General features: G+C 43.1%; 1 protein-coding gene across 1 annotated transcript in view; it reads left to right on the top strand.

Annotated features, from left to right (window-relative positions):
• ERICH3 (glutamate rich 3) overlaps positions 1–24,387 on the top strand; it is a 51,624-nt gene that overhangs the window by 24,281 nt on the left and 2,956 nt on the right. Inside the window, exons 4-13 of the mRNA XM_069981918.1 lie at positions 3,083–3,154; positions 3,698–3,826; positions 5,475–5,636; positions 5,769–5,972; positions 6,504–6,684; positions 8,111–8,297; positions 9,279–9,598; positions 10,411–10,638; positions 15,937–16,350; positions 23,140–23,262. Coding sequence (XP_069838019.1) covers positions 3,083–3,154; positions 3,698–3,826; positions 5,475–5,636; positions 5,769–5,972; positions 6,504–6,684; positions 8,111–8,297; positions 9,279–9,598; positions 10,411–10,638; positions 15,937–16,350; positions 23,140–23,262 — 2,020 coding nt within the window. The remainder of the gene's footprint in view (positions 1–3,082; positions 3,155–3,697; positions 3,827–5,474; positions 5,637–5,768; positions 5,973–6,503; positions 6,685–8,110; positions 8,298–9,278; positions 9,599–10,410; positions 10,639–15,936; positions 16,351–23,139; positions 23,263–24,387) is intronic.

Here is a 24,387-nt window from a genome sequence, read left to right as displayed (position 1 = left end):
GGAGGAGCTATTATCTATCTATCTATCTATCTCCTATCTATCTATCTCCTATCTATCTATCTATCTATCTATCTATCTATCTCCTATCTATCTATCTATCTATCTATCTATCTATCTATTTTTAGTAATTTCAGCAGCACAGGAAAAATATGGGTGCCAGGCAAATACTCCAACCACGAGTCCACAATATATATGTAAAGTAGCTTGACGGCACTCCAGATAAGGTGAGAAAAAAGGTTTCACATTTATTCACAAAGTGCACAGCACAGCATACAAAGTAATTAGGCAACGTTTCTGTGGCCTCTCGCCACCATTTTCAAGCCACATGCCTAATTACTTTGTATGCTGTGCTGTGCACTTTGTGAATAAATGTGAAACCTTTTTTCTCACCTTATCTGGAGTGCCGTCAAGCTACTTTACATATCTATCTATCTATCTCCAATCTATTATCTATCTATCTATCTATCTATCTATCTATCTCCTATCTATCTCCTATCTATCTATCTATCTATCTATCTATCTATCTATCTATCTATCTATCTATTATCTATCTATCTCCTATCTATCTCCTATCTATCTATCTATCTATCTATCTCCTATCTATCTCCTATCTATCTATCTATCTATCTATCTATCTATCCATCCATCTTACTATCTCCTATCTATCTATCTATCTATCTATCTATCTATCTCCTATCTATCTATCTATCTATCTATCTATCTATCTATCTCCTATCTATCTTACTATCTCCTATCTATCTATCTATCTATCTATCTATCTATCTATCTTTCTTTTCACTGATCTCCCTGAGTTCAGTGATTGTTGTGTTTTGTGGGTCTAATTTTCATTGCCCCTGGTAGCCAGAATCCTGCTCCACACTGACGAGGGGCAAATACCCCGAAACAGCTGTCTGATGATGGATGCCTAGCCTTGGTAACCCTTGTCTTATGTCGTTACACTTGCAACAGAGTTAGACTGTGACTTATAGGGGCCACCCTGGTGTTTCCCTATTAAGGTTCCAATGCTCGCAACAGAGCGAGGACCTGAGGGGCTACGTGTCAGGGTGGTTTGGTGCTCTCTTTGTTGCGAGCATTGGGGCCTAAATAGGGAAACACCAGAGTGGCCCATATAAGTCAAAGTCTAAGGGTGCCTTTACACAGAGAGATTTATCTGACAGATTTTTAAAGCCAAAGCCAGGAACAGACTATAAACAGGGAACAGGTCATAAAGGAATGACTGAGATTTCTCCCCTTTTCAAATCCATTCCTGGCTTTGGCTTAAAAAATCTGTCAGATAAATCCCTCTGTGTAAAGGCACCCTTACTCTGTTGCGAGTGTAACGACATAAGACGTTGGTTACCAAGGCAGGCATCCATCCACAGACAGCCGTTTCAGGGTATTCGCCCCTCGTCAGTGTGGAGCAGGATTCTGGCTATCAGGGGCAATGAAAAATTGACCAACAAAACACAGCAATCACTGAACTCAAGGAAAGCAATGCAGTACTCCTTTAAGAGTCTCCACTGATTGCCCCCTACAAAATTTGAATATGCAAAAAAGGAGTCTGTGGAACCTCAGTTGCGAGTCTCAAAACACGGGAATAGCCAGATATCCCTCTCTCCAGAGAAGGAAGCCTGTTGTCAAGGGGTGCCTCCTAGTAGGGAGAACACTATCTATCTATCTATCTATCTGTCTATCTATCTACATAGATACAAGGAATAGACTAGTAGAGAGGAGGATGCCAAGAGAGTCTCAACCCATGTAGTACTGTACTCTGCCGGGTTGTTGGAGGATGAGGTAGAATACTTGGAAGAATAAGAAAAAGAATGATAAGAAGAAAACCTGTGCCAGTGTATTGACCTTTGACTTCAGTCTTTACACCACCTTATGCCCATTAGACTCGGCTGAACCTTCCTAATGGGTGACACAGGCCCCAGACCTTGTTACCTGGGATGAGCGGAATGCTGAGGGTTCCCTGGCTGACACCCGCTATGCGAGACAGAGTTCCTAAGCTTATCGCAACTATGCTCTGTCTGGATCAATTCCTGGCTCTGTGGCTCTGTTATGGATACTGTCCTGCTCTGTGACTTCCCCTTGTCCACGGTGTGGGTTAAGGTTATCTCTGGCTAGTCCTCTCTTAAGAGGAGTTAAACAGTGCATAGTGCTTTGGAGTGTAACTAGTGAAGAAGTTGTGAGAGACATGCTGTCTTGCATCCTTCCCATGTGGGGTACTGACTAAGACTGACACGTAGATATGGGGACCTGTCAGAGAGCCCTATCTAGCTTGCGTCCTTCCTGCACAAGAACGAAAGACCCTGCTCCTCCCCCACCCATGCGACTAACTTCCTCTACAGTGTGTATAATGCGCCGTAATTGGGTGAAAGAGTGCAATAGAAGAAGAAAGGAGGGAGATGACAGGAAAGAAGAAAGCAGAAATCCTACTGGTCTACAGATTCTGGTGACACACAAACACAATAACCCTTTGCGATCCTTCAGCTGTGCAGCTTCCATATACACATACATAATACAGCAACATCTAGTGGCAAACTTTTATTACTACTTTTACCACGACAAGAATACAAAAAGTACAGACTTTTTGCGAAGGGTGTATATAACTGCAACACCCCTAGTGGGACATCATCTATCTATCTATCTATCTATCTATCTATCTATCTATCTATCTATCTATCTATCTATCTATCTCAGCCTTGGTGTGTACAATGGTTTGGTTGGTGTCACAGTAACATGTAGGAGAATGTGACCCATCAGACCGGGCTCCGTCTTTCATTGCTCCATTCCCCAGTTCTGATATCTATTGTAGACACTTCTGGAACTGGATGGGGGTCAGCGGGGCGGCTCTGTGATGTCCTCTATGTCTGACTCTTCTCTATCACAGCCACAAGGATTATTTTCAGCAATTTGCTTTACAGCAGCTCTTCAATACGTGTTATATATATATATATATATATATATATATATATATATATATATATATATATATAAAACCTCCTCCCCCATAGCAGCTGCCTCTCTGGTATATCCATCTATTATACTGATATTATTTTATATCTTCTTGTCTTCCCAGCGACGTCACCAAATAGACATAAAAAGGAAACTTGAAACATTCGCCAGAAAGCAACGGGTGCAAAGACTTAAGGTGATGTTCAGCCTTTTACCTTCCTACACACTGCACCAGTGTTCACAGACCTGTGACCCGGCAGTTTCTGCCAAACTACAACTCCTATCATGTCCTGACAGCCGAAGGCTGTCAGGGCATGATAGGAGTTGTAGTTTGGCAATAGCTGGTGATCCGTAGGTTGGTATATACCATATAACATATAGAAGGAATATATAGTAATGTAGACACCTGATGACCAAATTATCAGTATTTTCTCACCTTCTCTCATCAATACCTTGATAAACAAATGTGACTTTAGTTTTCATCTATAAAAAAATCTTGTTCTCTTCCATTATTTCATTAAAAAAAATGTTGAAGTAGTGTACTGTATGAGAATTATAACTAAAAAGAAACACAATGTAATTCCCCATACGGCCACTAGAGGGCACTCTTACCACACATAAACCAATAAGCAGAATTTTTTTACTGACTTCAATTTTCAAATTTTTTTTTTATTTTTTTAACCAAACACTTTAAAACACAGCAGTCAATGCCGACTACGTTACCGTCTTTGTGTTATAGGTGGATCACACCAAGAGGGCTGAAGAAGAGACAACGTTTCCGGCCTTCTCCCCTCGCCCGCCTACAGGGCCTAAAAGTGGCTTCAGCAGGAGACTGGGAAATCATGAACGTTTCGAGTCTTCTGAATCTGTAAGTGAAGAAATGAGTAGTAATATAGATGATATATCAATCCTGTACCCTACAGATCTTCACATCCCAGACAGAACCATTTGGGCCCCAGTGCATCTGTATCAGGGCTCTACTCTCAAGCTGTTGCAGAACTACAACTCTCATCATGCCCTGACAGCTCACTGTCTATTATATTGGATATAAGGGCCTTATATATTATATTTATGTCGAGCCACTGGATAGCAAGGGGCCCGTATACTGTTCTTGCACAACGGCCTGTATACTGTTCATGCACAGGGGCCTGTATACTGTTTATGCACAGGGGCCTGTATACTGTTCTTGCACAGGGGCCCGTATACTATTCATGCACAGGGGCCCATATACTGTTCTTGCACAGGGGCCCGTATACTGTTCATGCACAGGGGCTTATATACTGTTCATGCACAGGGGCCTGTATACTGTTCTTGTACAGGGGCCCGTATACTGTTCATGCATAGGGGCCCGTATACTGTTCTTGCAGAGGGGCCCGTATACTGTTCATGCACAGGGGCCCGTATACTATTTTTGCACAGGGGCCCGTATACTGTTCTTGCACATCGGCCCGTATACTGTTCATGCACAGGGGCCTGTATACTGTTCTTGTACAGGGGCCCGTATACTGTTCATGCACAGGGGCCTGTATACTGTTCTTGCACAGGGGCCCGTATACTGTTCTTGTACAGGGGCCCGTATACTGTTCATGCACAGGGGCCCGTATACTGTTCATGCACAGGGGCCCGTATACTGTTCTTGTACAGGGGCCCGTATACTGTTCTTGCACAGGGGCCCGTATACTGTTCATACACAGGGGCCCGTATTCTGTTCTTGTACAGGGGCCCATATACTGTTCATGCACAGGGGCCCGTATACTGTTCTTGCATCGGGGCCTGTATACTGTTCTTGTACAGGGGCCTTTATACTGTTCTTGCACTGGGGCCCATATACTGTTCATGCACTGGGGCCCGTATACTGTTCATGCACTGGGGCCCGCATGCTGTTCATGCACAGGGGCCCGTATACTGTTCATGCACAGGGGCCCGTATACTGTTCATGCACTGGGGCCCGCATGCTGTTCATGCACAGGGGCCCGTATACTGTTCATGCACAGGGGCCCGTATACTGTTCATGCACTGGGGCCCATTTACTGTTCATGCACAGGGGCCACTTCTGTTTTCCTCTGTACATAGCAACAATCTCCACACCATGGCTTCTTCCTCTGACTAATGTCCGTCCACATTGATAATCCCCGAATAAATATTGACTCCTCTCCCGAGAACAATACCTGGTACATACAGTTACATCTCCACAGTATAATAGTAAAAATTGCCCAATGTCCACACTGCAGTTATATCCCAGACCAATATAAACACCATGATATAAGAGTATTGCCAGCTCTTCACTTCCTTGTCTATCCCCATAGGGTTCTAATATGATAATCCTGTTGTTGGATACCATAAACCAGAATTACAGAGGTCATCCCCCGAACACTGCGCTTCTTATAGGTTTCTATAAAATAAAACATTCTCTTCTCTGCCCCCTGGTGGTGATACTGGGCAATACATTAAAGAGATGCATAGATGAAAAACCTCATGTTAAACGATGGATTTATTTTTTTCTCATACGTTAATAGGCTTCATCCCTTCGTCCAAACACAGCGCCGGGTAACATGCAGCGGCCAGTTCGCCTGCAGCCGCTGCCGGTATACTCGTCTTCTGGTAATGTACCAAAAATATCTACAGTTCCCCGACAGAAACTCTCGGCTGATGAGGAAGAACAGCGGTATCCTAGCACGGTAAGAATAACACACACACACGCACATATATATATATATATGAGGGGTTATAGGTGGGAGGATCCAGGATACCTGCGCTGTGATATATACGTTTATGTACATTAAATGAAGTTTTTTCCCATATTTTTCCAGACAGACAAGGAGATCATAAGAATCATGCACACCACCGACCACTCTGCCGGAATATCACCGTATCGGCTTCCTATCATTAACAATTTCGTCATACCTGTACCACCCCCTCCCCAAAAGCATCCGAAACAGACAATGAGCACATCCTCCAGAGGGAGGCGCTTTCGCCCCACCACCGCCCCAAACGGGATTGACGTCCCTTTAAAGGTATGGAGGAAATAAAAGTATGCGGAGATGTTTGTATTCCACAGAGCTGAAGACGTAGCAGAGCTGATTATGTCACTGAACCCCGTTATAATAAAAGGCTCAAGTACACGTGTGTTGTGCAGTACCTCAGGGGCGGGGCATAACACAAGGACACCCCCCTGTCATGCCCCGCCCCTGAGGCAATGCCCAGTGTAGTAAAAGACTTCCTTCAGAGACCCATAGCATGGGTTCCACAGGGAATTTCCTATATCTATAGCTGGAATACAGCTGCTTCTTTCCGCTCTAATAAGACAGTTCAGCTGCATTTCGAGTGTTTCTTTTTTCCAAAACATAAAAAAAATTGTAAAAAAAATAAATAAATCACAAGAACCTTATGACAAGAGCTGAAGAAGATTATTAAATTCCCTGGAGCCGGTGATCTGAGACAGAGCTGCACCTGGTATGTGACATGTTATGATGTTATACGGCGGTGCCCACTACGCTGGTGATTTACTGGAGGAACGGACTGATTTATTGCCCCTTCTTCTCTAGGACACCGGGAAATTTCATAAAACGTCCTTGCACAGTAACGTGAAGATTACCATGGTTTACCTGGGAAAGAACGTGCATTTATCACATGAGGATTACGACTACAGAGACGAAATAAAAGTCTTCCAGCAGCACTGTGGGGGTGAGAACCTGTGCGTCTATAAAGGAAGACTCCTGGAAGAAGGTAAGGGTCTTAAAACAGGATGAAATTGTAGTTTTAACAGGTCACTGTCCTATCATACCTCCCCCTCCCCCCCCATATGATCACAACACTTAATTTACCAAAAATGACATTATCACAAAAAAATAGGTCTGGTCTTGGCCACTAGGTGTCTCCTTTTCTCTTCAGTCTGCTGTCCACTCTCTGTTGTCAGAGGAAATCTGTCTCTAGTAACAAAGAGATCCAGGACAAAACACACAAAATTAGTAGGGGTAGGGATTAGCATGGGCCAAACACAAACAGGTGTTTCCTCCTCAGCCAATCACACCACAGAACTTAGAGGCCTTGATGTTGAATGTGCACCAAACTGTACAGGCTGGCATTATGCTGGAGGTTGATTTACAGTACAGCACTATAAATGGAACGTGAAGGGAGAAGAGGGTTACTGATGCAGTCACATCACAGCAAGAAACGGGACATACAAAATACCGAACTGCTGCTGCGATGGGAGGAAAGCCTTGATTTACCTTTCTGCCATAGTGTAGACCTCTGAAGGAAGCAGACAGACTCCTTCTCTCCTATGCATAGTAGCAGCTAAACTCCACCTCAGTGTCCTGTGTTCCATTTTGGTGTCTCTGTTACTAGAGACAGACTAAGCCTAACAACAGTCAGTAAACATCAGCTTGCAAACAGGTGAAACACCAAGTGGCCAAGACTTTAGGGCTGAAAGGGAGCTAAAAAGAGTGCATGGAGAAATAGAGTCCACTATACCACAGACAGAACTTCCTGTGAACACTTGACTACATGTAGCGACATTTCCTCAAGTAGCAGTCACCCAAACAGGAAGTCAAGTGGTTGCTAGGAAACCCAAACCAAAGTTGGCCATGGACATGCAAAAGTTAGCGACAGTTGTCTCAGCGCCCTCACAGCTATAGGGTGAAGTCAGTCAAAAAATATTTTCTTTCGAATCAACCGAAAGTTATATAGATTTGTTTTGTCCTCCAAAACATATCAGCTGCTGTATGTCCTGCAGGAAGTGGTGTATTCTTTCCAGTCTGACACAGTGCTCTCTGCTGCCACCTCTGTTCATGCCACAAAGGTTTTTTATGGGGATTTACTGCTGCTCTGGACAGTTCCTGCTATGGACATAGGTGGCAGCAGAGAGAATACACCACTTTCTGCAGGACATACAGCAGCTGATAAGTATTAGAAGACTGGAGATTTTTATATAGAAGTAAATTGCAAATCTATATAACTTTCTGAAACCAGTTGATTTAAGAGAAAAGAAAGTAGTACCCCTTTAATTCTTGATATAATTCTGTTCTGTAATTCTATGTGTTACTTTGAGCATTTTCTGCCGAGCTCCTAGATAACTTTAGGAATGTGTACACTGTATAAATCCTGTCTTAGTAGATCTGCGGATACTGACTTCGCGCTGGGTTTCTTGCAGACTGCTTCACTCTGGTCTCTAGGCGTCACCGCGGTTTTCCGTTCAGCCTGACTTTCTACATTAATGGGATCCAGGTGGACCGGCTAAGCTCTTGCTGTGAATATAAACATCGCAAGGGAGCGCGGCTTGGGGGCAAGAATGGATATTTTGGATTCATCAATATTGAGGGAGCTTCTCCGTGTTACAGGTATTATACACAGAGGACCCGCTGTCTGTACGCCGGACAGGCAATGGTTTAGGCGCCAAATATCCAGTGCAGGCCGAACAATGTACTGACAGCGCTTTATTCCCGGTTACACCGGTGTTCACACAGGGAATTTTAAGACCCCCAAATACACTTGTATTTACAAACAAAATGACTTCTCAAAATTGCAAGTGCTTTTTATTGTGTTTCCTGGCATCATGCTTTGTAGGGTCAGTGGATCACATAGCATGTAAATGACCCCTAAGGGCCCTATTACACGGAGCGATAATTGGCCAAATCGGCCCTATTCGGCCCGATTATCACTCCGTGTAATAGAGACACAATCAGCTGATGAAACAATCGTGTAAAGTAGTAACTGTGTGGGCAAGAGCAGCATGGACATCGCTAATGATGTCCGTGCAGCCCTTGCTAAATGATTATCAGGGCGTGTAATAGGCCCAGTAAGATTGGCAGATTGGCACTCGTTTACAATATTATTCGGCCTTCATCGCCCCGTGTAATAGTACCCTTAGGCTATGTTCACACATAGTAAAATAATCCTAAACGATGGCTGTCATTTCGAGTGAAAATTAAACAATGAACTGATGGGAAAAAAACTGTCTTTTTGTTTTGCAAAAGCAGGTCAGTATTTGGATGGTCTGAATCAATTACGGACATTATTCTATACGGTGTGTGCACTGATGGTTAATTTTCCATTGACTTCAATGGAGCAATTACATTGAAAAATACAGCCAAATAGGGTCAAAATTACAGCCCTATTTTATCTACTGTGTGTGAACATAGCCTAAATACGGCCATTTTACTCCCCCCCCCCCCCCAAAAAAAATAAAATAAAATATATATATATATATATATATATATATATAATTTTTTTTTTTGTGCTTAATGGCCACAGACTTTGTGGACGACTTGTTTGGTCTACTGGCTATGAGTACAATGTTACCGTGATGGTTTCTCCCCTAGGTGCATCATTTCAATGGGACTGGATAAAAAGCCGTCTCCTCCACCAAGGAGCAAGGAAAAGGAAAAAGACAGTAAGGACAGTGAGGAGGAGGAGGAGGAGGAGGACCGGGATAACAAAGAAAAGATAGACGAGGAGGATGGTGAGATGAGGTACTATGATGAAGTGGATGGGAAACTAGGAAAGACAAGCTCAGTCTGTGATGACGATGAAGAGCAGAAGACTGATAGATCAGCAATGGACTACGAGGAAGAAGGAGAGGAAGAGGAGAATAAGGATTGCAAGACAGATGAATATGAGGCTGATGACGAAGCTAAGGATGGTAAGTACTGATCCTGTATTATACTCCAGAGCTGCACTTACTATTCTGCTGGTGGGGTCACTGTGTACATACATACATTACATTACTGATCCTGTACTGATCCTGAGTTATATCCTGTATTATTCTCCAGAGCTGCACTCATTATTACAGGCATATTACATTGCAGTGCTGATCTGTATGGCAATGCATGTAATAGGCAAAGCTGATCAGGCTCAGCCTTAGGCTATGACACAGGAGAACTAAGGGGAGGCATCAGGGCTGCGATCGCACTGATCGGTTGGTGGTTTGGTGTTGTCAGTGCCCTATTACCAGCTGCTGCTGCCCCGCCACTAAGCCTGCAGGCACCCCATCCTCCCTCACCAATCAGGATCAAGATTTTCTAGTTTCTAAGCATCATATTGATATCTGATCAGCCTTAGGCCGCACTCCCACATTTACTGTACGTCACCACATGCAGCCAAGACTAGACCCTCATGCAATAACCAATAGGCGTATGGACGATAATCTATAATACCCCCATACTGTGACTGGATAACACCAGACCTGACCAATGATAACCTGACCAATGACTTGATAACTGTCTTGGTAAAAAGTCAGATATGGTTCATAAATGGGTAAAGAACATGAAGTCTGTCTTTTGGTAAAATAAAATCCTACTCCTAGTCCATCGTACTATCCCCGTCTGCCGTTCCTTTGTTGCCGGTCCGATACGGGAGGCAGGCGTCTTCGACTTTGAACTGAAATGAACCTGGTGTCATCTAAAATATATGAGTTTCTCTCTGAGTGCGGCTCGCGTGTTTTCTTTCCCATAGACTATGATGAAGATTTTGAAGTAGAGGAATACAAACCTGATGAGAAACATAATGAAGAAGGACAGGTTGATGATCAAGTGAATGAAAAGTCAAAGTCACCCTCGGATGATGAAAAAGATGATTTAAACCAGGAACGGAGAAGTAGCACACCATCAAACGCGGCGCCAGAGGCTTCTGACAGAGAGAGAGATGAAAGGGATGGGCGTCGTGACAGTGACTATGAGGAGGGTAAACAAGGTTACTTATTTTCTTACTATTTAATGTAGCATAACTAAAAATTGATTTTTCTAGATACATCTTTGCATTGATGCTGCGCTTGGAGGTGTTTCATCCCATCAGGCCACCTAAAAAAAAGAAAGGAAAGTTCCGGCTTTTTGAACACCGCGTCATTTTTTAGGTCTAATGTTCCGTGCTGGTTGATTTCTTAAAAATTCCTTTAATGGCATAATTTTTCTGATACATAGTTCCAAATCCCCTGCATAGACGTAGAGTTAAAGGATTTATCCTCTATTCACAAGATGGAATGAGGGGCTCAGAATAGGTGACAAATGTGTGATTTTAAGGGGTCCATGCACTGGGACTAGAAGTGAGCAAACTGAACTTCACAAACTGAGAGTTGTTACGAAGTTTGCAAAAAGTTTGGTTCGATACTGAACTGATTTCTTTGCAGAGTTTGTAACTAGTTCATAAAAATGGCGGCTAAACAAAATAATACACTTAGAAAACAAAAAAGAGCCTATGCTAATCTGTGTGTGCTTCCCCGGTGTCTTCCACCAACTTCTTTTGTGCATATTATCACTGAATGTTTTTGCTCCAATGTTGGAACAGTGAAACAAAATTGGAACCAAAACATTTTGTGATAAGTAAATATACACAAAAGAAGCTGTCAGGGGAGGAAGCACTCAGCATACACAGTGATCACGTCAATGCCAAGCTAGCGGTGCAGAAAACTAACTATGCAACTGCTTAATTCCCTAAAATAATATAAATTCTATTATTTTAGGGGATTAAGCAGCTACATATAGTTTTCTGTATGCTAGCTTTGCATAGATGTGATCCCCGTGTATGCGGATTGCTTTCTACACCACCAGCTTCTTTTGTGTATATTTTCTTATCACACCATGTTTTCATTGCAATGTTGCTGTTTTTCATTTCCAGCAACATCATTGAAACGAAAACATGGGACTGCCACCAATCATGAATCCAATGGTTCCCAACTGCCCCTTGTAAATGGAAAAGATCCACCAAAAATGAATTACACTTAGGGCCCTAAAACATAACTTTTATTATTATAGCCGATAAATTGACAATAACAAACCACAAATAAATAAACCACCAAATATCTGCACAAGAGCAATACGGCAAGAAAGGACAGATAGAAGAATATAAATATAAAGGGCAGGGGATACAGGAGGGCATACGGGGTACTCTATCCACTCCTGTCTAGTATGTTTTTCCCTTCCTTGTGGGGATGGAGAACAAGGCCGAATCCAACCAGTTCAGCCTCTCCCCGCAACACGATAGGTGTCACTATTAATAAAAGTAAGCCAACCCCATTGGAACAAAAATAACCTGTTTCAATGGAGTCCTTCTTAGAATATGTCTATAATGAAGCTGAAGAGGAGTAGGCGACAAGTAAAACAAGACAAAGCATGACGAGGCTAAACAAAGGCTCCATACATTGAAAGTGGCATATATAACTTAGCAGCAATTTCCCTGCCCATTATCATTTATTAAACTACCCAGCTCCCCTTTATTGTTTGTCGATATAATATACACGCTTTCCCATTTGCATCTCTTTATCATATTTATTGCGATTCTCAAGGATGGGTATTGACATCTAATGATGAAGGGTTCACAGACTGTTCAGTTTTCTTTCATTACTCCCTTACATAAATTCTCTTTCCTTTGAACTCGGCAGCTCCCTTTGATATTGTATTTTCCATATTGAATAGGAAAACATAGCATAGCTGACGAGGAAATGAACTCAGCTGCGAGAAAAATCCAGACTCTCTATAGAGAACATAGAGTACGACGGCTGAACGAGCCGAGGAAGAAAGGTTTGAAATCAGAAAATCAGGGGCTGAAATCTCCTTTTGATTACGATTCACTAATTGACCTCTAGTTTGGGGACCAATCTCGTCATTTTCTTAAATTTCTAATCCGAGGCGACTAAATCTGCACGTTCCACAATCAGCATTTCCATGTGATTAAATCTGCCTTATTTTAATTATCCAGTTAATTAAATACATAATCATAGCTGGAAATAGCATACCAGGAATCATGCTGAGAATTAATACTGTGTGATGTCTGCTGCACACATACTAAGAGCAAAATTCAGGTTAAAATGGAAAGAAATTGGTCTCTTAATGCTTATACTATATTTTCAGGTAAGTTACAGTAAAAAGTTCTTTAAAGAAACACTCCAGGCAGAACTGGATGACTGTATTACGCCTAAAGCAGATCCTCGGGGGCGGAGCCTAACATAAAGATTTAAAGAACAAAGAGAAAATCCATGTTTCATGCTGTGCCCACTAAAATTTTACAATAGACATAAAACAGTTTTTATGATATAGATTGATCCTCAAACATCTCCTTTTAAATGCCCTGTGAATGGTACAGGCCAGGAGCTAAGCTTAACTGGAACCAGTGGATCTCTGTTGATCTCAGGCTAATGCCTAGGATCCTTGACAGTTTGTGCTTAAAGTTGAGCCTCACGTCTACTCACATCTTTTTGCGCAGCTGTGATTTTTCACCCATGCCCACCATGAGCTGAAATATCTCCTCTTGCAATATCCCCTGATGAACCTCTTTTTATCAAATGGGAAGAAACATGTTGGGCAGAAAATTTGATTTGTATTTTGGTTCAACACCAGTTATTTTCTAGGGTGTCTACTGAAAGCCACTGAGATGCAGGGTTGTCCTTTTTGGGGTGATGCCGCCACTTTGAGGCAGGGGGAGGATGGTGCCAGATTTAGGGACAGAGATCCTGCTAATTAATATTTTTGAGAATTTATTGCCCTGTACCACATTTTCTACTATTAGGCTTTGTTGACACTACATAAGTCTCCGGACATAGCGCGTTCCGTGAATAAGCGGCCGAAGATTTACGTAGTTTGCGTACAATGGAAAGTATACGATGTACGGCTGCACAGTTCACACTACATACGAACTCACGCCCGGATTGTACTCGGCGCCGTAAAAAATGAACCAGACCATTGTTTGAGGACGAAAATGCCGTAACTTACGCCCGTAGCGTAACATGCGGTCCGGTACGTAGTGGCGATTTCTTCATTTTTCAACTTTTCTTTGCCGATCCAAAAGGTTCTGTGGGGTGTCCGGGGCTAGCCGAAGATTTCCAAGTAAAAGACCCCTGTCAGATCGCTACATAGGGTGCTCGGGAAGCGTAAGTAGACTACGGGCGTAAGTTCGCGGTCCGTACATAGCCGGCCGCAACTTGCATAAATTCCCTGCCGGAGCTTAACACAGAAATGTCCGGCCGCGATCGTGCGGCCGGGGGCTGGGGGCGATCGTGCGGCCGGGGGCTGCGGGGCTGGGGGCGATCGTGCGGCCGGGGGCTGGGGGCGATCGTGCGGCCGGGGGCTGCGGGGCTGGGGGCGATCGTGCGGCCGGGGGCTGGGGCCGATCGTGCGGCCGGGGGCTGGGGGCGATCGTGCGGCCGGGGGCTGCGGGCGATCGTGCGGCCGGGGGCTGGGGGCGATCGGGGCTGCAGGGGGGCGGGCAGGATATACATTACCTGATCCCGGCTCCTGCTTGCTTCAGCGGCTCCCGGCACGTTCCGCCCGGCCAATCAATGCGCTGCCCCGCCGCAGCGCACTGATTGGCCGGGCGGGCCGTGAAGACACCGTGAGCCCCGAAGCAAGCAGGAACGGGGACCGGGTAATGTATAATGTCCGGCGGCAGGGGGGTTAATGGGGCGGGCTGCAGACAAAATCGCAGCAGGGATGTACATCCCTGCTGCAAGTTTCTCTGCTATTGAAAGTATAGGGCCGGGATCTGCAGCGAGTCTCCCTGCAAAAACGCAGCAAGGAGACTCGCTGCAGATCCGGCAAGTGGGTTTGTAACCTTAGGGTGTGAAGCCAACATGGTGCTATGGAGGCATAAATGATGAGAGTGGTGACAATGCAAATTGTAAGTAATTTAATTTTTCCAGCAGTACACTGTCGATAAAGTGTTTCGCTTTTGGAGTCTTTTTTTCCTCGGTGCTCCTCCTAGCATATCAAGCCTATGTTTGGATTATTACTTTGTTTATTTTTTTTGTATTTAGTGTATAGTATTTAAAGAATCAAACAAAAGTGAAATTTTATAATTTATTAGGGTTCCTCCCTTTGCAGTAAATACAAGGACCTCGGGGGTGGAGCCTGACACAGAGAGTCAATGAACAACAAATAGAAAATCCCTGTGTTTTGCTCCAACCCCTCAGGTCTTACACTAGACATAACACAGTGCTTGGAGTTCTACTTGGAGTGTTCTCTTAAGGATTCCCATGAAAAGATATATGTTTGTCACTAAACATCCCCCTTTAAATTCCCTATGAAAGTAAAATATAGGACCGAAGTATCAGAGGAACAGAACTTCAGTAAGTCATGGCTTATGTTTCAGAGTTGCACTGTGTTAGGAATAAAAAGTTAAAGTTTCTACATATAATACTCAACAACTGTTTTAACCCTCTACATTGAAAATTCAATATGGTGGTTGTGGTTTGAAGACTTTGGGAAAATTATCCAAAATTGACTAACTTGCTGGCTTGGCCTGGCCGACTAGATTTCTAAGTGGTGTCTGGTCATTTGGGATTGTTGATATAACTCCAATGAAAAATACAATGTATCGGTAATTATGACAATGTCAATCAAGTCGATAATGTTTACCTAATGAAGTCTAGTTGTCTATAGTGTTCTTTATTTAAGGCAAATATAGACAATAAAAACTCAACTCTGGTTGATGACTTACAAAAACACTTTTACTCATAGAGTTGATACAAATTCTCTCATAGGGTAGAAACTTTGATAGGTTGAGGTGAGGTGGTTGAGATGCCTCCATATATTTTAACTAGTGTTGAGCAGATCTTTCAAAATCTTTGGGTTCGGCAACGTTATTCAAATCCTGTGCTTGTTGTTTGATTCTCCACGGCTGCAGAGGATGGATGGCGCCTGTGTGAGTCATAGAAAACATGGATACAGCCATAGACTGTGTCCATGTTTTCCTGATAGCCCTAAGATGTTGGATGCCGCCCTAGGGAGCCCTGGAAAACATGGATACACCCATAGGTCATAGTCTGTATCCATGTTTTCTTTGCAGCCTTAAGATGGCATCCAACTTCTGCAGCCACGAGTAATCAAATGTTGAACTTCAGATGAGTTCAGATAACATTGCCAAACTCAATGCGCACTCGGATGCACTCAACACAAATTGTAACCCAAAAGATCCCATGATACAGATCCTTATACATGTTGGTGCCTGGTTGTGAGCAAACATTAAGATTTCACATTTCTTTCCCCATTGTAGATAGGAAACGCACAGAATCATTTTCATCCAGCAGTTCAGTAGATAGCTCCTCAAGTGATGAAGGCTCCGATCATGAGGACAAAGATGGTGACCACGAGACAGAAAGTGACCAGGAGAAGGAAATTAAGGTAATCAAGCAAGACATGGACAATCAGGATTTAGACAAGGATCTTGAGGCGGAAGAACCGGAAGAAGTGGACAAAGAGTTTCTGGAGACACATCTGGAGGAACGTGATACGGTTGTTAATGAGAACATTGAAGGTCATGGTGATATAGAGGAAGAGAGGACGGACTGTATGAGTCCTGATAATGGGCAGGTAAATGATGGTGAAACCTTAGGTCACCTGGATGAGGAGGACAAATCTGAGGCAGAAGATGACTTAGAGCGTAAACACAGCAGTGATGAGGAGGGTGGTGAGTATAGGCAGTGATCTGTGGTGTGCACCTCCAAGCTCCTGCATGCCACCTGTATCGTGCTACCAGTGTGCTTACCCAACAAAGCATGCACAATGCAATTCTTTTCTATCTCCCATTTGCAATAATGGAAAACAGACCTTGTAATGTAAAAATAGATTAGTTACTCTGATTTATATAAATATATTTTCAAATATCCTTTAAAAATTAAGGTCCTGAAAGGAACCCCCTCTAAAAGACAAAGAAGAGAGTAGTTACAGAGAGCCTGACCCTGATCAAATGCCCCTGAAGAGCTGATGGCCCAGTAGTGGGTCAGTAGTGATCTGCTTATTGTTAGGAGACCCTTTTTGTAAAAATCTACAAAATAATTATTCAAAATCACAGTAAAATCTACAAGATAATTTAGATATCATGTCTCACCCTTTCAGTCTGGATGTTACCACCAACATAGTTGGGAAGGGAATTTTAATGTGGCCGGAAGAACCATTATAACTTGTCACATGAGAGGTACTGACTGCGTCTGATGGACCTGCCGTGGTCATGGTATCTTAGTGGTCAAACAGAGGAAGGAGGAGTACATGCCATAGAATAAAAATGGGGCAATAGATGGGGCAGTGGTGCATATGCATGACCCGCAGCTCTTGAGACTTGGGTCCCCATTCTTGAGATCATGGGATGTCAGATGCCCCACAATCCTGTGGATAAGGGATAACTGTAGAGGGTTGGAATACCCCTTTAACTAACAGCAGATTAGATGACTTTATAACCTGCATAGAGCACAGGACACTGAGGATAAACATAATTTTCTTACCTTTATTCTCAGAACTGTTTCCATAAAATTTTCACTTTAATCAATATGTAAATTAGGCTTTTAGTGCACTGGGGCCGGACAACGGTGCACCAATCTTCCCTTGCTCATGAATATTCATCTGGAGCTCTGCAGTGATGTCACTGCAGAGTGCCGTCTCAATATTTTTTTTTAACGTACACAACAACTTAGTCAACTTTATTTTTGTGCCCGTTAAAAAAAAAACAGATCCGTTTTGATCCAATTTTTTTTTAAATAAAAAGGCAATGGAAAAACGGATGCACACAAAGGCATAGGTTTGTTTCATCCGTTTTTTGCAAAAAAACGGATAAAAAACTGATTGCAAAAACATAGTGAGAACGCAGCCTGACTTAGGGGCCTATTCCACGGGAGCGATAATCGGCCGAATCAGCCCCATTAGGCCCGATTCGCCCGATTATCGCTCGGTGGAATAGAGAAAACGATCAGCCGATGATCGTGTCATCGGCTGATCGTTTATTTAGGGCCAGACATAAAATCATCGTTCCCCCACCGCGCATCACTACGGTTGAATAGCGGTGCGCGGCGGGCTACCGACGATTTGAGAAGCGCAGCATACATTACCTGTCCAGGCTTCTCCTGCACTCCGTCTTCCTCCCCGGATCCTGCTCGCAGCATCAGCAGCTCTGGAGCGGCCTGACTAAGCAGTCAGACCGCTCAGCCAATCACAGGCCAGGACCGCCGCGGCCAGTGATTGGTTGAGAGATCTGACAGCTCAGTCAGGCCACACCATAGCTGATGCTACGCCGCGAGACTCGGGGAGGAAGACGGAGCGCAGGAGAAGCCCGGACAGGTAATGTTTCGCTGTAAGGGCTGCAAGGACATCGGTAACGATGTCCCTGCAGCCCTCGCTTAAAGATCATCAGGGCTGTGGAATAGGCCCAGTAAACGAGCGCCGATCTAGCAGATTGGTGCTTGTTTACATCGTTGCTCAGTCCGTGGAATAGGGCCCTTAGTTTTTTCTGGGAGTATGAAGCTGACGGCAAATATGACTTACTAGTGATTCAATTTTCTTTAAAAAACTAATTTCTTAAAAAAAAAAAGTTTCTCCCCAAATAATTATTCTCACAAATAGGATTCTAGTGTATTCAGGGTTAAATAGCTGTCAGAGTTTATAAATTGCTATGCAAATGTTATGTAATCAGCGGCTTTGTGTTGTTGCGGCTCCACGGTAACGTTGTTGCGGCATTGTATCGCTTCTCCCTTTGTTTGCTCTTTTGTGTGTTATTGTTCTTTCAGCGTGTTTGAATTAGTACAGCATGTACGGAATAAATTATTGAGTGTCGTGCCATTTTCTTGCCATTAGTTTCTCAGATTACACATTCCGTGCTCTGACTTCTTTTGTCTATCGGCTACACCAAGAGAAGCGGTGAAAAAAAATTGTAAAAAAAAAAACATTGTAAAAATAATTTTAAGATAAAAAGTTTTCAGTAAATTTGAAAAATTACAAAAAGATTTATCTTTTGGGTGTAAATTTTTTTTAACATGACATGAAAAAATAATGTTTAAGCCAAATATGTAATTACAGTGATTCTTCTCTGTCATCTCTTCTCTCATTAAACCTGGAGTCTTATCTCTATGATTGATTCCTTAAGACACGTTATACTGAGGGACTCTGAGTAAACGCATAAAAGAGGCAGCAAGTTACACACGAAAACCAGGCTGAAATATTCGGCTAAAACTGGGATGGGGAATCTTCGGCCCTCCAGCTGTTACAAAATTCCCATCATGCATGGACAGCTAAAGCTTTAGTTTTTAGGCAGAGGACCGAAGGTTTGTGCTAAAAGGTAAAATATATGATATTTGGATTATTGTTATGCGTAGTGGGTAAGAAAAAAAAATTATTTAGTGTATTAAACATGTATTTATATTTTTATTATATTTAGATTTTCCCTTTTTATATTCTTTATTCTCTTTTTAATACGTATTAGATGTTAACAAAATGAGAGTACAAATATATGGGGAAGATTGTTGTACACAGCTTGTGTAGCTCCCCCTTAAAGTGTAACTATCATTTTGCCCGCATGGCAGGATACGCTTTTAAAATGCTGTCAGGTCCGTAGCCTGCTCTTAACGTGACCGGTCTACCGAACTGCAGTAAGCTCCATAGACTGCTTTGTAAGAGTATAAGTGTTTAATACAGTATATGCAGCTTCCGCCAGTTCCGTAGACGGGTCACGTTAGGAGCGAACTGTGGACCCGTCGGCATTCTGAAAGTGTATCATGCTGCACAGGCAAGGGCATAGTAACACTTTAAAGAAACGCTCCTGTTTTTTTTTTTTTTGCCCATGTAAAGCACACTTACCACTACTATTCCTGCAGTGTCATCTGTTTCCTCCAAGCTCTGCTGCATCTATGCATTTCATTACTGTATGTGGGTCATGTTACCTCTGATCAGCCACCATTCTGAATTTCAGATTTCAAGCTACATTCTCCCCCCTCCAAAACTTATTATCAATCCCATGATGCATCAGTACAGCATCTTATGAGCAGCTAGAGCCAGTACCATCTCTGTCATTCATTGAATAGCGGCCGCAGAAAGCTCTGTCAGTGCACACTATGAAGCGAGCGGCTGCTTGCTTCATAGTGTGCTGTGGTAAGTTCTGATGTGGGCGCGCACGGATGCGCCTGCATCAGAGCTCTGCGGCCCGAAAGATCATCTGGCCGATCTGGGTCACGGAACGGCCGGTCTCTTACGTCATGTGAACATATCCTTATACAGGTGGTTCTGCAAGAGAACCCAGAAACACATGTAATTTCCAGGGGGTCACTATGATATCATATAACCCAACTAAAAGAAAGGATTCCAGGAATTTATAGATTAAAAAAACAAGTAAATGAAGTAATACTAGCTGAATTATATAGATTGGCTGACTAGCAGCATAATAAATAATGATAAAAAATCAGGGTGTTTCACAGACAGCGTACCACCGCTAGCTACAGTACGTCGCATACATAACTCTTATGAAAAGGTATTTAGCTTTGCAGCTCTGGTTGCAGCTTCCATTAACTTCTATGGGAGTTGCATTAACTGTGTAAAATAGCCCAATCAGCTGATTGTTTCTTCCCGACCATATCACAAAGCTAAAGGGCATCCTGTGTAAATGCCATAAACATTCAGATTGGAATAAACCTTTAAATGCTCTCTCAATAATAAATGCCTCAATGCATCTAAAAGGACAAAAGGACAAATTTGCAAATACAAATACATGATTAGAAATAACTTACCATTGTGTATGCAGCTTCTATGCAGATCTATGTGTCGTCACGGTTACAGACTACAAACAAACCCTGTGTGTAGTCTGGTTGTGCAGCCATGTAAAATGCTCGAGTGCTTGTTACTAGAGTTAAGTATTTTTTAATGCTCGAGTAATGAGCCCCATTGAAATCAATGGGAGATTCGAGTATTTAATTAGATGTCCCCTGCTCGGCAGCATGAAGGGTGCCTGGATAACCTATTGCATTTGTCCGTTTTAATTTTTGTATATTTCTTCCCTTGAAGGGATCTTTAAATGAAATATACAAACATTTGAACGAAAAAATGTAATAGGTTTCTGAGAGACACAGTATGCTGTCAATTGCCAACATACAGAGTTCTAAAGTGTCTTGCAGAAACTTACAGCTGCTATAATAAAAAACAATAAAGCAGCCATACTTACCTGTCCACGCTCCTCCCAATGCCCTCCTGTGCCAGCTCCATTCCCTTGATAAGTGACAGCCCGCTCAGCCAATCACAGCTCTATCCTGCCGCAGCCAGTGATTGACTGAGCAGGCTGTCACTTATTCGGGGACCAGAGCTGGCACTAGAGGGCATCAGAAGGAACATGGACAGGTAAGTATGACTGTTAAACTGTTTACTTTACTGTACCCTGAAACAGTTTTAGAGCTATCGGCATCATAATGACTGATGATGCCAGGAGCTCTGAAACATGCTGTGTCCTGAGGTGCTCGGTCAAGCATTAAGCTGGAGCACCCCGGAGCTTGGTCGAGCATACTCACTCAACACTAATACCAACCAACCCTTTGAAATCTTGAAACATTTGTAAGGCCTGTCCACACCTATTGACCTCCCCGTGGTCCTATGTTAACTAGGTGAATGGAGATTTTTCTCCTCAACTATATGACACGTTTGAGGACTGCAAAAAGTATGCAAAATAGCTGTCCTCCAGAAGAAAGAGAGCTTGCTCTATGGTGTGCACTATTGGTAGTAGCCTTGCAACATGATTCTGTGTAACTCACACCATGAACATGCTTATTTTACACAGCTCAATAGCCTGATGTAATTTCTACCTATAGGGTTACATAGGACTGCAGGTTTCCCATCTGGGTTACCCTCACAGTAGAGTGCAGAGGAAACATTTGACTGTCGGCCATCTGTAACCATTTATCCTTCATAGTGAGCAATTACCGATGCTATTATGTACTTAGAGAAAAGGCTTCTACTAAGGACACGGCTTAATCACTTTCCTTGGAGAAGGATAATAGCTAAAACTTAAGGAACAATCTGGTAACACTGTCAGCACTCACCCCATAATACTAAAGGGTCAATGAAATTACGACCTCCAACTAGCGTTTCCAGCTTCTCACATGGTATCATGGCTGTAAAATGCTTTGTATCATTTGCCAGACACCTGTTTTATAGCGATGTACTGTTAAAGGGTATGAACACTTACACAAACATTTCTCTGATTCAATGCATCTAAAAAAAAAAAAAAAAAAAGTAAAACTTAGGGTTGATTAAAAATCTGTTTTGTGCAGACCTTTGTGTCTCCATGGTAACAGACTACAGTGACTGTGTGTAGTCTGATTCAGTTTTTTTTATTTGTTAAAACATTTCCAGTGGTAGGGGGGTGAGAGGGGAAAAATATCATACTCACCCCTACGGTTGTTCCTGGTCCAGAGTACCCTGTTACCTCACCGTACACTGTGTAGAGGACTGCTGCAGCCAATCACTGGCCTCAGACAAGTACATATGACCAGGGGTCACTTGCTGACTGTATAATAATGTGTATTGGGGGTCTCCTGATTCTCGCCTGATGTCTGGGGAGGGAACTCTTGGCATTGTGGACTTCAAAATGTCCTAGCTCTTTATTGTCAATGAGATAAGCTGCTGCCATGGTAGTTTGGCATTGGCTTTCTCCTATTCTGACATTTAGAGTATATGTACACCTGGTCGAGCTAAAGGGGTTTGGGAGAGATAGGTCGACAGCTATCTACAAACAAATGGCCAACTTAACTCTCTTCTGTCTGTAATTTGGCAAGAAGAGAAGGCAATTGGACTGAAATAACACATGAGTGCAGGATCAGACTACATGGGTTTGTTTGTAGTCTGGAACTATGGAGGTACATAAGTCTGAATAGGAGCTGTATACCCCAAACAATAGATAAGTTAGTTAATTCAAATTTATTCCATATTCTCTGGAGAACCTAACATGTCTTTACATTACACTACTGATTTAATGTGCTATGCTTCATTTCCCCTGTGGTGGCGCTGCAGGGCAATTGAACACTTGCTGCCAGGTTCTTCCACAGATGATCACAAGAGGTCTTAGTGGATACTTCTAGAGGGGACTCTTCTAATACCATGTTCAATAGTTACTATATTAAACCGACTCCCTCTTTACAGTTCTCTCTATGAACTTGCTGAGAACACTATAGGAGGTGCGTATTCCCAAACCTTATTGATTACCAAATTGTTATAACAATGATCAAAAATAGATGATATGAATCAACGTGCAGCCTCAGTGGCGATGATCCCAAAGATTCCTGTGCATGGTTTGTGCATGAACTCGCTTTTGCCTCCTCTCCTGCATGGATGTCACATTGACACCTCCCCCCCGCAGCTGCTTCTGCGCTTCTGGCTGTGTGCAGTAAGTGCATTTGCCCCGATCGCAACTCTTCTCCTCCTTTACCCCATGTGAAATTTGCTGTTTTTCTTAAAGACTGCAAATCAGTCCAGGAAAAGATAGCAGAGGCCATTGACAATAAGCAAAGTCTGGATTCCGATCCCGAACCCAGTGACTCCAGTACAGATGAAGAGGACAACCTTAAAGCGATACTGACAGGTAAGAACGAGTGGTTTTTATATCTATAGTTTAATATTAAAGCAGAAGTAGAACATAAAGGGGGAGATTTATGAAAGGATTTAAATATACACCTGGTGTAAACTGCCCACAGCAACCAATCACAGCTCAGCTTTTATTTTACCAGAGCTGAAAGCTGAGCTGTGATTGGTTGCTGTGGGCAGTTTACACCAGGTGTTTATTTACACCCTTTCATAAATCTCCCCAAAGAGTTCAATGAGAAAACCTTTAAAGCGACTCTGTACCCACAATCTGACCCCCCCCCCCCTCCCAAACCACTTGTACCTTCAGATAGCTGCTTTTAATCCCAGATCTGTCCTGGGGTCCGTTCGGCAGGTGATGCAGTTATTGTCCTAAAAACAACTTTTAAACTGGCAGCCCTGTGTCAAATTGGCGTGGCCTAGAATGTCTCTGCCCTAACCTTGCTCTGCCTCTCCGTCGCTCCTCATCATTAGGATTGGCCCCTCCAGACTTTCTCCTATTCCTCACTTGTCTGAGCACGGCACAGGTGCATTAACGATCCAGCACATGTGCCATGAATAGGAGAATACCTGCCTGGGGCATTCCTAATGATGAAGAGGGCGGGGAGGAGGGACGTAGGGGGAGTGCAAGCCCAGGGCACAGACACTCTAGGCCATGCCAATTTGACACAAGGCTGCATGTTTAAAAGCTTTTTAGGACAACAACCGCATTATCTGCCATACGGACCCCAAGACAGATCTTGGATTAAAAGCAGCTATCCAAAAGGTACAAGTGCTTTTTTGTTTTTTTGGGGCGGGGGGGCGGATTGTGGATACAGACTCATTTTAAATGGGGTCTCACTCCACACTCACCAACAGCAATAGTATTCTAGAATAGGAATCTAAAGATGGCCCTTGTTCTGCCCATGCGTTTTGGCCCTTTAGGACTCTGAATTCATTCTCCTGCCTCTCTTCCTCCTGTCCATTACCTCTTATGGTGACCATACATCTTCAACATTTTTTAGCTGACTACTTTTCCTTATGATTACCATTGGAGTCGGGAAGGAAATTTCTCCCTGTGATGGGGCAATTGTCATCTGCCTCATAGAGGTTTTTGCCTTCCCACAGTAGGATTTCCCTAGGTTGA

The sequence above is a fragment of the Dendropsophus ebraccatus genome, chromosome 8, assembly GCF_027789765.1.
Source record: "Dendropsophus ebraccatus isolate aDenEbr1 chromosome 8, aDenEbr1.pat, whole genome shotgun sequence".
NCBI lineage: Eukaryota > Metazoa > Chordata > Amphibia > Anura > Hylidae > Dendropsophus > Dendropsophus ebraccatus.
Note: the sequence above shows the minus strand (reverse complement) of the source record. Positions and strands in the feature narration are given on the sequence as shown.